This window comes from Miniopterus natalensis, chromosome 15 (genome assembly GCF_054644295.1).
Source record: "Miniopterus natalensis isolate mMinNat1 chromosome 15, mMinNat1.hap1, whole genome shotgun sequence".
NCBI classification, from domain to species: domain Eukaryota; kingdom Metazoa; phylum Chordata; class Mammalia; order Chiroptera; family Miniopteridae; genus Miniopterus; species Miniopterus natalensis.
This window is the reverse complement of record NC_142095.1, coordinates 51,877,753-51,892,299: the sequence shown is the minus strand read 5'-3', so window position 1 is coordinate 51,892,299 and position 14,547 is coordinate 51,877,753. Positions and strand designations below refer to the sequence as shown.

At 52.2% G+C, this 14,547-nt stretch overlaps 1 protein-coding gene across 1 annotated transcript in view; it reads left to right on the top strand.

Moving 5' to 3' along the window:
- The first annotated feature begins 1,595 nt into the window (after nt 1–1,595).
- Nucleotides 1,596–14,547, top strand: part of EIF4E3 (eukaryotic translation initiation factor 4E family member 3) — a 34,236-nt gene continuing 21,284 nt past the window's right edge. The window contains exons 1-2 of the mRNA XM_087824544.1: nt 1,596–1,690; nt 13,758–13,830. Of these exons, the coding sequence (XP_087680670.1) occupies nt 1,596–1,690; nt 13,758–13,830 (168 nt within the window). The remainder of the gene's footprint in view (nt 1,691–13,757; nt 13,831–14,547) is intronic.

The window sequence follows — 14,547 nt, the reverse complement described above, 5'->3', positions numbered from 1 at the left end:
TCACTGCTTCCAGCATCATATGCTGCGTAGAAATTATGTTTGGCCCTGGCCACTGTGCTCAGGGGTTAGAGCGTTGGCCTGCACACTGAAGGGTCTTGGGTTCGATTCCCGGTCTAGGGCATGTGCCTGGGCTGCAGGCTCGACCCCTGGTCCCAGTCAGGGCCCATGCAGGAGACAACCAGTCGGTCTGTCTCTTTCCCATGGATGTCCCCCCCTTTCACTCTCTCAGTACATCAGTGGGAAAATATCCTTGGGTAAGGATTAAGGGAAATAAATTATGTTTGAAGCAGGGATCAAAAGGCAGCCGTCTAGTTTCCATGGCCATTTTATCCGGACTTGAATCCCTTTTAGGGAAGGCACCTACTCGGATTCAGAACAGACCTTTGCGATGCTGTGGTGAGCCTGAGCCCATCTGGGTTTGCAGCTCCGGTTCTGGTCCATCCCAGGGAAGGCTCAAGCACGGAGAACGGGTATTAGGCCAGGTGGAAAATCTGTGAGGAGCTGGAGCTGTTGGAGGTCAGAGAGGGACATACAGAAGTTCAAGGTTAAAGGGAGTATCCATGCCCTGCCAGTTCCAGGTGTGTTCACATGCTCTCAGGCCTCTCCTTGCCTTTCGAGAGGGCAACGCAGACCCGTAAGGGGCTGTGCCAGGAGGACCCCTCAGGGCTCTTCTGGCCATGGAGGCTTCTTTACAGAGGTGCAGAAAGCAGCGGGCACCTTGTTAGACTGCCTGGCTTCCTCCCCCTTTCTTGTGGGCGCTTTGGGGCAAGCCTGGAGAACTTCAACTGACTCTGGAAACCTTCCTTTGAAGTTGGCCACACTTTGGGCCAGGCCTGGGCCCCTCACTAAGGTCACATGGTGGCCACACAGAAGGTGGCCTGGGGGCTCTAGTCCCTTCAAATCAGCTGAGTTTGGAAAGTGCTGTCACCGTGAGAAATGTAAGGCTGGCCTATTACAGCTTCACGGCCGAGTCCGTGGTGCCTGGCCTCTGGCCGGCGGCCCTTTCTAGCTGCACTCTTGCGCATTCCAGGCTCTGTATCCATTTGGCTAGAGGTTCCCATCACATCTACCCGGCACGTCCAGCTGTGCTTCCATCTGCCCTTTCGTGCCTCCAGCCCTGCCCCAGTCATCTGCCAACTCCCTCCCGCCCTTCCGGAGGCCTTCCTCCATCCTCCTGCAGCCCATCCATTCAGCTGCCCACTGCCTGTCTGGCTACAGAAGCAGCCTCTCGAGGGCCTGAGGGTACCCTTCCTCCGCCCCGCGCCCGCCAGGATGCCCCGGGCTGCGCTGCCAGCGCTCCGTTGGGGCCCAGGTCGTGCCAGTGGGGAGCCCGACCCACCTCGCCCTGAGCCGGCCAGTTCTGTTTGGCGGGCGGGGCGGTGGGGCCGTGGGCCGGGTGCCGAGGCGCGGGGAGTGGGCGTGGGCTTGGCGCGTTTCCGAGGGGCCGTGGGCTCGCGAGCCGTGGACCTGGGCGGGGGCGGGGCGCGGGGGCGGGGCGCGGGCCGGGGGCGGGGCGGCTGGAGGCGGGCGGGTGACTCAGCCGCGGCTCGCCCCGCGTCCGCCGGTCCGCGGGCCTGGCAGGCGGGGCGCAGAAAATGGCGAGGCCCCGGGCCGCCCCCGCGCCCGCCCCCGCGCCGCCCGAGCCGGGCGGGGTCCCGCTGCACTCGCCCTGGACCTTCTGGCTGGACAGGTGAGGCCGCGCCGCCTGGTCTGGGCGCCCGCCCGCCGCGGGGGCGCGCAGCGCGGGTGGGACGCCGAGGGCCGGGCCGGGCGCGCGGCGGGAGGAGGGCGGCGCGGCCCCGAACTTTCGGCCGCACTTTCAGTCCCGTTCCCTTTGGGGGGGCGGCGGGCGAGCGCGGGCTGGCGGCGGCGGCGGGCCCGGCCACCCCGCGGGCTCTCGGGAGCTCGGGACACGACCTTGGCTGCGACGCCGGGAGGGTGGGCCCGCCCCGCCCTGGGGGCGCGGCGTCGGGGGGGGGGGGGCGCGTTGGCCCCGCGCCCCCGGGCGGCCTGCACCCCGAGTTCTTTCTCGTCCGCTGCGCGGGCATTTTTTCCAGCACTTACCGAGCAGCCACACTCCTGCTAGGTGCCAGGGCTTCCGTAGGGACGGTACCTCACCTTGGCAGCTGCGTGGGTGGGGACAGTCCCAGCTTTCTCAAGGGGCAGCGAAAGTGCCCTTTTCTCAGAAATGCGTCCCTGGCAGCGGCGTGGGAGTTGCGCCCCCGCCGTGCGTCCGCGCCCCGCCGCCCGCCGCCCGTCGTGGTGCTGACCACGCAGTGCGCCCTGTGAGCGCTTTTAGTCTGTGCCAGCCCCGCGGCGGTTCCCTCTGCTGCGGGCCAAGAAGCAGGCGCTTTGTTTTTGACACTTGCTGTATCCCAACACCTAGAACTGTGCCCGGCACACAGTAGGAGCACAAGTAATCGCTGACAAACGAGTAAATTGATGAACACGAGGCCCCTTTTTAGTGTCTCACACAGAGGGTGCCCAGCTTTACACCTCAGGGCTGCCCCGGGAGATTATCACAATTCCGATAGCACTGTATCTACTATAGTTGTTAGGAGGAAATGTATTGACAGTTTTCTGTGAAATTTACTTACTAGACAGAAATCTGGCCTTAAAAGACCTTGTATAAAATGCTTGCAAGACTTTTTAAAAAGTGATACTCGTCTTTTCAAGACTGACATACTCATTCTTTCCTTCCTATGGGACTTAGCTCCCATCTCTGAGAATCGACAGTTGGAGCCATTTTCTTCCCAGCACCCAAAGAAGAAGCTGGGGGGGGGGGGTACCACAAGTCTCGTTTTTTCCGAAATATTTTCACTAGAGGTTCATTTCTAACTTTTTCTCCTAGAAGAACAAGATGCTAGAGAAACTGGTAAAGTTCTCAGCTGATATCCGCCACCAAAGATACCGGTTTTGAGCCCCACATCACCCAAAGGCGTCCCACTACTTAAGACTCTCCTTTGGTACCTGTCTCCTGGCCTGTCCTACCATCCAGTCTGCTGTGGGAGGTGGACAAGCGAGTGATCTAGCCTTCCTGAGCCTCACTTTCATTGTTTGTAAAAGGGGGATAATAGAATAGATCTTATAGGGCTGTTCTGAGGATTAAATGAGAGCCATGAATGTAAAACACCAACACATAAATGCTTAATGAATATTAACTTCTAACATGGGTATTTCCTGCTCCCAAATTACAAACCTCTCCCTCCCCCCTCCTCTTCCTCCACTCACCCACAGCCCCTGGAGCGGCTTATCTGAACTCAGTGTGAGGAAGCCAGCAACCTCATTCGCTGCCCTCATGGATGAACTGGAGAGCCCGTCAGTGGAGTTATTTGAATTTTCAATTGTAAATTCCAATATGACCCTGTTTGTTTTTTGTTTGTTTTTAAGTAGACTTGAGCTAAAGGTTTTAGCATATGGGAGGTACTTTTGGCTGAGGGTACAGCATGAAGTTTTCCTTCCATTTTCTGGTCTCTCGAACCCTGCCCTGTCTTGATTCTTGGAGGCCACTCTTGGTTGTGTGCCTCTGCTTTGTTTTCATCTCCTGATTACCCGCTTTCCTCTGAGTGTTACCCACAGTCCTTAGCTCTCTTCTTGCTTCCACCCACACCAGTGAGCTCATCCAGTCCCAGGGCTTTCAGTTCCGTCTATGCCTGGTGATTCCCCACACTTGACACTGCAGAGCCAGTGCCGCCTCCTGTGTCAGTGTGGATGTCTGATACACATCCAGACTCTGTGTGCCAGACCATCTCCCTACCTTCCCTCCAACGTTCCTTCTTCCATCTGTCCATCTCAGGTAAAAGCAGTTAGTAGCAACTCCTTCCTTACATCTGCTTAGCCCAGAAATCTTGGAGTTATCTGTGGCTCTCTTCACCTTCCCCCTTCTCCTCTCTCCTGCGCTTCTCCCTCCCCTCTACATCCATTGTCAACAAATGCTATGATTCTACCATTAAAGTGTATCCAGAATCCAATTCACTGTCACCACCTGCATCCTAGACCCTGGAATGCAGGAGCATCCTAACTGCTCTCCCTGCTTCTACCCTAGAGCCCGTTCCCATCACCGCAGCAAAGTGGTGCCTTTAATACCCAACTTAAGACTTGTTACTTTCATGCTGTTTCACTCAGAGCAGAAGCCAAGATGCTTATAACAGCCCGCGGGACTCTGCAACATTTCCTGCCCCCACCTAGGCCCCCTTTACCCCTCTGTGTCCCTGTCCCTGTCCCTCCTGCCCACACCTTTTGAGCTCACTGGCCCCTTATTCCTTCCCCGGTATCCTGGGCGTGGTTCTCTGCCTGGAAGCTCGTCCCTCCGTCCGTCATCTCTGGGCGCTTGTGCTCCCTTTCTTTCCTGGTTTCTGCTCAAATGTCACCATGTCAGGGCGACCATCCTGAGCACTGATACAAGGTGTGCGCACACCCAGACACCCTGCTTGCTTTTCTCGCTGGGATCAGCCCTCTGCCCGTCTTCTCTCGTTAGAATGTGAGCTCCGCAGGGTTCTTTCCCCTCTGCCGTGTCTGCAGCTCCCAGGTGGGAGCCAGCATAGGCTGGCCCGCACTCAGCATGGAGGACGCTACTGATTCTGCCCTCACTGACTCCCCTTCTCCAGTGTTGTTCGTACTGCTTTCATTATCACTTGCAAAGCTGCACCTCTAGCCCTGAGCTCTCTCCTGAGTTCAGGACTCGACATGTGCTACCTGCCATGTACTGTGTAACAATGCCACCATCCTATAAGTCTTTCAGAGTTGAAGTTTCCATTTGTCCTTTGAATCCTCTCTGATCTTGTCATCCCCAAACTCCCCCATCCCTCTCTGCCTTAGTGGCGGGTTTGACTGTCGCTCACCACCTAAGGGTGTCTCTGCAGTGGGGTTGCGTGTACCGGACCGGTGGGATCCTGGATCTCCACCCCTGCTTTTACCAGAGCACCTCTGACTGGTTTTGTTATTGTGTTTTGCTTTTAGAAATGGGCGGCTTTAACTTGAAAGCAGCATTCCCCAGCTTAAATAAAAAGGGAAGACTGTAGACTTACATGCTATGCTACAGACTTTTGTATTGCTATGTTTAATTTGAAACTCACTTCCTTTTTAGCCTCATTGCCTATCTCTCCCAACTCCAGAGTTCCACTCAGTCTGTCCGTTCTCTCTGGTAACAGCAGAATCCTGGCCCGTCTCAGGGTGACCCTGCACAGCCAGCTTCTGAGACTGGTTTCACCATGTTCCTTCTGCTTGGCATGCCCTTCTCCCTTTATTTACCTGAAAAGCTGCCATGCATCCCTCAAGACCTTACTAAGATGCTGACTCTATAATTGTCCTTCCATAGCCCTAGGCCCAGGCAGGATTAAGCCCACCACCTTTGTTTCCCCAGCATTTTTTACAGGCCAGTATTTGATTTAAGGGTCACTGATTTCTCTTCTGTCCCGCCTGCTTGATTGTGAGGCTTTAACTGCCTCTTGTGTGTCTCCTGGAAGTGCACATTCCAGTGCACATAGTAGGTGCTTAGTGAGTATCTGTGTTTTTGTGTTTTTAATCATAGAGGTGGCCTGTTACAGGCATCTCCCACCAACCCCACCCCATCAGGGTTGAGCTCCACCCAGCCTTGTTTCTTCAAGTGTAGCTCCTGACCACTTACCTTTGAAATCACCCAGCTATACTTGTTAAAATTCAGGCTCCCCACCCTGCCCGGACTTACTCAGTGAGACCTCTGGGATGCAGTGTGCATTTATAACAAATGCCTTAGGCATCAAAACTTGAGAATTACTGCTCTGTTTATTAACCAGGTTAATTGAGCATGTTTGTTGCTGGTCACTGTTCTGAGAAGGTGCTGAGAAGGTAAAGATGCCCACAGCATTGGACCTGGGCCTCCTGGGGGAGCTCCCTCACATGCCCTTTGCTTCCACAGCACCAGTGATGAGTTCAGTGAGGTGCTGGGTTCTAGAGGGACCCACCGTTTGGGGCATAATGCTTTCAAATGCATTCCAATTGTGTGCTCCATAATAACAAATGTGATGCATGGAGGTGGGGTCCAGCTTGGCAAAGAGGATCCCCAAATTATCCTTGTTCACAGAATGACCCATAGGGACTAGGTGCAGTCAGGAGGCTGCATAGAAGGCCACAGCTGACAGGTAGAGGGTGGCTGGCATGTCAGCTACTCCTGTTCTCTTTTCCCTGTTCTTGCCTTCCTGAAGCTCCAGGCTCTTTTAAAGGCACAGGAGCATGTAAGGGGCAAAGGGCCTCTGGGCAGATAGGCAGAGAAAGGCTCTGATTAGGGGCTCACAGCCTGTTCAACAGGGTCAACGGTTGGCTTTTGCAGATAGGCCGGTGGTCTCTAAACATCCTCTCTCAGAAAAGTTCCTAGTTCCTACCAGTACTAACTGTTCCAAAAATATTTTTTCTCTTTTTAATAGTAGAGATGCCATGTCCTTATTTCCAAACCTAAGACAGCTGGCAAAATTTGAGTGATCTGGCATTATGACAGATCGAAACCTGGCCTTGCTAGTTCTGTTGGCTCTAACACAGTCATACCTCTCTCTCACCCATCTTCCAGTGCTGAAGGAGTAATTATGTATCAAGATCAAAAGACTCCCAGTTGCTACTGTTAAGGAGCTTGTAGGCTAGGTGTGACAATAGCAGGGAAAAATCAAAATCCAATAAAAATGCAAAAATAAAGCATTCAGACTGTGTAGTTTTAATGGATGTGTTGTTAAATGTTAATAGTGTCCCTGAATCATTTTTGTATGTGACTCCTTCTCAAGCAGCAAGCCGTAACCACAAGCCACAGATCTATCTAAACGTGATTGAAATGAAATCTGTCAAACAGTGATTTAAAGGAGTGATCTCGAAGGGACGTGTTCATCACGTTACTGAGCCTGAGCTGATTTTCCCTCCATAGCTGAGCCCGACGTTAGCAAAGTCAACAAGAAGACTGGCTTTTAGGAGCCATACCCCTGGCTTTATAGCTTCCCCTTGCCGTTTCCCGTCGCTGGAATGAGAGGACCTCAGATTAGGGGGGGTGTTGTCCCCATTCATGCTTCATCTGCCATTTTCTGCGCACATGCGCTGGACAGGTCTCCATTATTTGGATATGCGGTACCGCATATAAAGTTTCAAACCTCTTTTTCCGCTTTAACCAGTTAATATTAACTACCATGTGCCTCAGTGTTTGGGTGGGCAGTGGGTGCTGTGCCTGATGACCCACCCAACCCTTGAGACTGCAGGAGGCGGTGTCGGCGGCGCGAATGAGAGCGCCGAGGCCGGAGGAGCCGCTCTGAGCCACGCAGCTCATGTGGAACAGAAACAGGATCTGAATTAAGTGTGCGACCCCCAGCTCGGGGTCCCTAACCGTGCTGAACACTGCATTCCTTTGAATATGGGCAATGAATGGGACACAGTTCTCACACGTCTCGTATCTGAAACGAGCTGGACAGGACCTGGGAGGTAATCCAGGCCTACCGCTTAATTCACAAAGAAGGAAACCAAGGGCCAGTGTCGTCCGAGATCAGTCAGGCCAGGGCGTCCTGCTTCGGAATTCGCAGAGAGAGAGGAGAGCCCTGCCCAAACCCGTATTCAAGTGCCTGTATGGAATTGCCCTGCACTTCAGCGCCCACACTGTCCCCGTAGTCCTGAGCGATGGGACGTGCGTGTGTGAAATGGTGATGTTCACCTTTCTCCTGTTGCGCCGTCAGCAGCTCGTTAGCTTTTGCCTCCTGCGATGTTGGCATCTCTTGTGGTCTGGAGGACAGGCAGCACCCCTTAGGCTCTCGTGTGTGTGCGTCACCGGGCTCGGCGGGTGCCAAGGGGCGCTGTGCCTTGGCCTCCCCCCTGCTCCCCGGGGAAGCTGCAGCCCAGGGACCACGCTGTGAGCGGCACGAGTGCAGGCAGGGTTTGGGGAAACCTTTTCGGTTTTTCTCTGTGAGACGCATCTCCACATATTCAGATGACTGGTTAAGGGGTGCTGTGGCCCCCCAAGAGCTAGCCTGGTTGTGGGTGGGGTAACCTCTTTAGGCGTTTACCAAGGCCTCTGTCCCAGTGACTCCTCTCGGGCGCAGCGCAGCGGCACAGCTGTGGAGGGGTGTGGCGGGGAAGGCGCGTTGGCACTGCGGCAGTCCGGGCTGAGGACTGCAGGCTGTAGGGCAGTTGAGACTGTTTGGTCCGGAGTTGTGTTCATTGTACCAAGCAGAGTGTGGGTCATGCAGTAAGCGATCAGCTTAGGCTCGTGACCAGGAGCGCCCTTGCCACGCGGCCCTTGTTCAAGTCCCAGCTCTGCCGCTGGCCAGCTGTGTATCGTTAGGCAAGTTCTGCCCTCAGTTTGCTTCTCTGCAGAGTGGGCTTAAGGAGGGTGAAATGAGACAAGGCATGCATGCAGCACATGCTATCTACTCCTTCCAGTTATTGGGGCTCAGTAAGTACTTGAAAAGAGGGAGGATCCGATGCTTTGAAGCATTTCAGACTTGAGCTAAGAGTTTTGTCTTGTGGAGATTCTCAGGAACCTGCTTTAATGAGTAGATAAAGGTGATTTATGAACGACACATGAATTTCAGCAAGTAAGTGGTGCTTAGGTGGCTCAAAACTATTCAAGTGGAACAGTTGGTTCAACCTTACTGGACTTCCTGCCTTCTCCTAACTACACAGATAAAATGGAATTTTAACCAGTTTTCCCTGGAGACTCTTAAGATGCATTTCCTTTTATTCCGTTACTAAGTAACAGAAAGCTGGCGTTGGAAGTTGGTCTGAAGTAACATTAGCGCTCCGCTGATATCTTTCTACTGATCATCTACTTGGAGACCTGGAAGGATCCCTTCCCGCTTCTGCCTTAACAGTCGCAGCTTCTGGATTAGCGCCATCTGCGGGGGGCAGCCCTCGCCTAGCTACGGCCTTACGCCCAGAGAGACTGGCACTTGATGGGCTGGCTTCTCCGGGGCTGGGTAGAGGTGGTTCTCCGCTCTGACTTCTTGGGACTTCTACTCTTTGCCCCACAGATGAGAGAATGTGCTTGGTGTCTTAGTTCTGATTCCTTTCTCATCTGTCCCTGTCCTGTCCATGGTGGTGATGGTGGTGATGTCAGCAACAGTTGCTTAGTCGATGCCAGGTACTTTCTGTAGCAGTCGGCCACGCAGCCGAGGCAGCAGCGGGGCGTGCCCGGAGGAGGGGAGCGAGGGCCAGGACGCTCAGGCTTGTCCCACGGCTGTAGGTGGCAGAGATGGGACTGGAACTCAGATCTTTGTTTCCAGCGACCATCCTCTTCAGCCCTCTGTTTCCCTGTCTTTCTGCTATAGCCCGTCTGTGGCTTTTGTTTGGTCAATTATTTTCTTCTCACATCCAGCCCCAGAAAACGACCTAAAGATGTCTTCTTCCTAAAGTATTCCTTGTATCACATTTTGGGATATCGTTATTGCCAGGGACTCTGGTGGCATCTAACCCTGTCCTGCATCTCTGCTTCTGCCCCATTGGTGACTAGATGGCTGGTGGTAGAGGAGAGAATGACAGGCAAGAGCAGTGGGTGGGCCCAGGAAGGGGAAGCAGACAACCTGAGGTGGGCAGGAGCGGTCTTTGACATAAGACGTCCTGCCTGTGACTACCCATGCTGAGAGGACGGCTGGCTTTCACTGAGAGGCTTCCTCTCCATGAGAAGGTTGTGGGCATCAGAGCCAGACAGACCAGAGAAAGAACCCAGATCTGCTGAGAGACAGGCTCACTGAGCCTTGGGTTCCTAATCTATAAAGTGGGGTTAATAATACCAACATGGCAGGATTACTGTAAGGGTTTGAAATAATAGATGTAAAACCCTTTCATATGTGTGCTCAATAGAAGGAAGCCGTTATTACAGTAAAGTCACTAAGTCAGAGAGAAAACTCCCAGAGGGACAGTTCAGACTCCTTACCCTGGTCCATCCAGGGGCATTTTTGTTCCATTGCTGTGTCCTGAGCTCCAGCCGTGTCCTGTGGGAGGGTGGCACGGAATTCAGAGAACGTCAGAATGGGTCCTCACTCCTGGCTCTGTGATTTTCCGCAGCTCCGGCTCTATCTCCTTTTGGGAGGGCTCAGGGTCAGTGTGTACCTTCCCTCAGCCTGCTCCCGCACTTCCTCTCTCCCAGGCAGATACAAGGATGGAAACATTGTTTCTTTGCCCTCGGGAGTCTGGGGCATTCAGAGAGCAGGCTGCCAGTTCCGAGCTCCGCGGGGCCAAGGGCTTTGTCTTTGTTCCCAGCGGCTAGAAGAGGTGTGCGATGAGTCTGTTGATTAAGTGAATTGTAAACCTCTGAAACTATTTGTGCCCTGCCCACGCGAGGTTTCTCAGCATTGACTCCGTTGGTGGTTGGACTAGATAATTCTTTGTTGAGGGCTGTTGTGTGCATTGCAGGGGGCTCAGCAGCAGCCCTGGCTTCCAGCCGCTAGATGCCAACAGCATCCCATTCCCTTGTGAAAACCAAAAATGTTTCCTCCGGCTATTGCTGAATGTTCCCTGGGGGGCCACGTCACCCAGAGAGGAGCATCTGTGGCCTGCGGAGAGAGGGTTTAGTTAGGGTTCTCTTGGGAGGTTTAGGTTTGTAACATGAATGAAGTAAAAAGACTTTTAAAAGGTAGGAGAATATAGTGTAAGTGACACAGTACAAATGTTTGTTTCATGGAAACCCACTACGGACATTTACCTTCCAGGGGCTGCACCTGTTAGCAGAGCTGGGAAGAGGTGTGGGTGTTGGCTGCCAGGGCTGCAGCTGGGCCCTTAGCCCCCTGCACTGCTGCTTTAAGAAACAGGGTCTACGCTGAACCAGAAGTCCAGCACATGCTGGTCTGTTTACAAGGCAGATCATTTAAAAAGCTCAGCTTGTTTGCCCCTTTCAGCGTTGACGAGCATTGCTTGTTGATATCTGAGGTTCAGATAATGGATTTAAGCATCTTGGCATTTTTCAGTGACTGTCAGAATCAGATTTGGCTCACAGAGTAATGCCATGCCTTGCACGGGTCAAGCCAAATATTTACTACCTTCAGAAGTTCTGACAACTCTGTTTTGTTACTTTGAAACCTGGATATTTATAAAATGGGCAGCAGCTGGAAGGAGCCTTTCAGCTCACAGAATCCCGCCTCCTCCAGTGAGAAATTAGAAGGAGCTTCCGTGGAACCTGATGCTTCCTCTCAAACACCGGGACATCGGCGTCGTGAGATGTTCATCAGAGTCGAGCTGTTGAACATGAGCCTGGCAGCTTTAGTGAGGCCCTTCCTTGCAGTGCTCCATCAGAAAGACTGTTCTAAGGGAGTTATACGGACACAATCTAGTATTAAAAATGGGACCCAGCAGCCTGTGGCCTGGATGAGAACAACCAAGGTCAATTGCAGAATCCCATTAAGAGTGTACGTACGGCTTGACCGGACAGTCCAGCTGTCAGGGGTAAAGAGCAGGGAATGTCAGGCAGGTCGCCTGTATTCTGGTCAGGCTTTTGTGGCCTTGGGCAAGTTACCGGACCTCTCTAAATTCTGGCTTGCTCACCTGTGCAGTAGTAAGAGAATATTGACAGCTACGTAGGAAGGCCTGCGGGGACTCGGCGCTGTAATGAAGGTAAATGCAAGAATTTACTTCCATACATAGGAGCTACTGGTGTTGTCATGAACGCTTGCTGATAGGCACTGCCTAGTCCTTATTTTATTCGAGAGCCCTTTATGGACTCTGGAAACTAAACTTCTTCAAAAATGGAAAACTGAGAGGACTTTGTATACTGGTCTCGGGCTCAAGAATGTGAGGCATTAAAAAGTCCCCAGTGAACTTCCTTCTGGGTTAGGTGGTGGGATCCTCACCTTGTGTTTGTTTACGCTGGTGTGAGCGAGGTGAGCATTCAGGTTATTCTCATGCTAAACCATCATAAATTGAAGTGTAACTTCAAAAATTAGTAAAAATTTGAAATATACAATATTTTAAAATGAAAAAGTACAAAGTCCATGTACTCCCTTTGGAGCCCAGCACCCCACCCTCCACCTGTCGTGGAGCCCTGTGTACATCTTCCTCTGTGCTTTAGGTGAGCCGGGGCGTCTGTGCTGGGCATACTCATTTGGGAAGTCAGCTGAGCTTTTCAAAGGAAGAAAAGTCAGTATTGGAATAAATGCAGCAGATTTTCATATAAAAGCAATAGATTTTTCATATGACTCTCTCTTCAGAAAAAGTTCAAGGTTTTTAACCCCCCCCCCAATATTTTCATAATTTTAGCTAAGAACAGCTTAAAGGCCTGCATTAAACAGCAAATCAGTGTTGATCCAGCCAGTATTCCAGCCAAGCCCCGGCGGTTGGGATACCCTGATGGCCGAGGCTCAGGCAGGCACAGTCGTAGCAGGCGCTGGATGAGTCTCCCCTCCCCGCACTCCGCAGCATACTTACCTGAGGCTTCAAGTTGGGCAACAAAACGCAATCGTGGTGGTTATTGTCGATTTGCTTTTCAAAAAACCAGTGTCCAGATTATTTATAAACAACTAGAAAGGAGTTGTAAACCCAGTACTTTAGGGAGATTTATTTATCAGACTTCATCTGCTCAACAGGGGTCTCTTAGTAACCTCCAGGCTCAGAGCTGATTTCAGAGATGTGTTTTTGGTGTTCAGGTTCAATGCCCAAGGAGCATCCATGGGTCCCTAGTTCCAGGAATATCATCTGTAGAGCCTGCCACTTATGCCTCATGTTCAGCCCCCCCCTCCCCCCAAATACACACACAGCTGGGCAGGGCCCTTGCTTTGCCATCCCCTCTGCCTGAGCTGTGTGGGTTTTATGCACATCTCCAGCGTTCAGCAGCTTAACGACCACCCAGGGAGTTCACCATCCGGAAGTCAAGTCCAGGACTGTGACTGAGGGTCAGCGGCTGTAAAGAGCATCCCTTTTATAGGTTCCAGACCCCAGTGGGTCAGCCTCGAGCCAGCACGCTCTCCTCTCAGCAAGTCTCTTATGTCTCTAACAAACAGACGTGGCGTTTTGGAGCATTATTTTGAGTGGTGCACTTTCATCTTAGGCCTGATGTAGCCGGACACCGTTTTTTTAGCAAGAACTGCTTGTTCAGTACAGGGAGGAAGGAGAGGTGTCCACAGCTGAGGGTCTCCTGAGGATGGACGAGACCCCGTCGTGTTACCCCTCCCAGGAAATCATGCCTGGTTTTTCTAGTGTGTAAACCTGTAGTATGTTGCCATCTAGTGGAACATAGGCAAACTAAGAATTAATGTATGCTGACCGTGAGTCCAGCAGAGCTAATTACGTCAGCCAGGGAAACAGCTGAAAGTAAATGCAGGCAAGCCCAGGGAAGCTGAAGTTGACTTTTCGTAGTCATGTTTTCCTAGCGTTGGCAGAAGTCACTCTGTTTCTCAGGAGTTCATGAATATTTACCACAGGGGAGCTTACAAGCTTTTCAAACATATAACCAGGTCAGGACCCTGTATTTCCATTGTCACCTGTGCCATAGTCACAGTTTCCCACCCAAATTCCTAGGCAAAAGGCTTGGTCATTACAAGGTTATTTTAGTATTTTTAAAAATGTGATTTTAAGGTTTCCAGGACCTTTCTTACAAACATTTCTGTTTTTCCTACTATATTTCCACAGAATAAGTTTATTTTTAGGAAAAGCAAACCCATGACTTCAGAAAGTAGGACTTTCACATCTTAAATTGTAAACAGGTCCCAGGAATGCCCAGGCCTGTGGCTGTACCTGCCCTGCATGTGTGCCTGCAGACTGCGGAGGAGCCCGTGGGCACTGACTGCCTGTCCTGCTGTGTCTTTGCCCTTTCGCTTATGTTTACTTAGATCCCTGCCTGGAGCCACAGCGGCTGAGTGTGCCTCAAATCTGAAGAAAATCTACACGGTACAAACAGTACAGGTAAGATTGAAAAAGGAGCACAGCCCATGACATGGTACGTGCTGGGCTGGGTCACCCCCCTGAAACTGCCCTTGTGCTGGAGCCCCGCCATGGCTCTGCCCCCGGAGGGCTCTCAGCCCACTCTGTTGCAGCGGCCCCGGACTCGTGGACCCGAGGCTGCCTGGGCATGCGCCCACGTGGCCCGCCCTTATCTTGGTAAACTGCCAGAACTTACCTACTCCCTAAACCTTGCACAAAGCCTTGGGAGCAGCAGGCTGCTGTGGTTGGGAAGACACAGGCCTGTGTCCCCCATTCAAACACCAGCTCCCTGCGCGAGCTATTTCCCACCTGGGCAAGGCCCAGGCACTGCGGCTGCAGCCACCCAGGGGGAGCAGGGAGCATTGAGCATGGGCGTGGAAGGTCTAAGATCAGTTTCCTACTTCGTGTGCAAACTCCATTGCCCTCCATTGGGCAAGTCTCCACCCTTTTACCTTCTGTAAAACTAGTACACTGGCAGCACCCCCTTCATGGTTATGAGGATTGAACAACAGAGCACATAGTAGGTTCTCAACAAAGGTAAGCTTAGTTCTATTAGTTCTCTCTGTCTCCAACTCTTAGGAGGAACATTTCTTTAAAATGATTTATTTAGTTGATCACATTTCTATTTTCTTCAAAAGCAGATTCCATCAAGTTTCTCTCCCTTTTCTGGTTTAATACACTGTTACAGAGAGAAAGAAG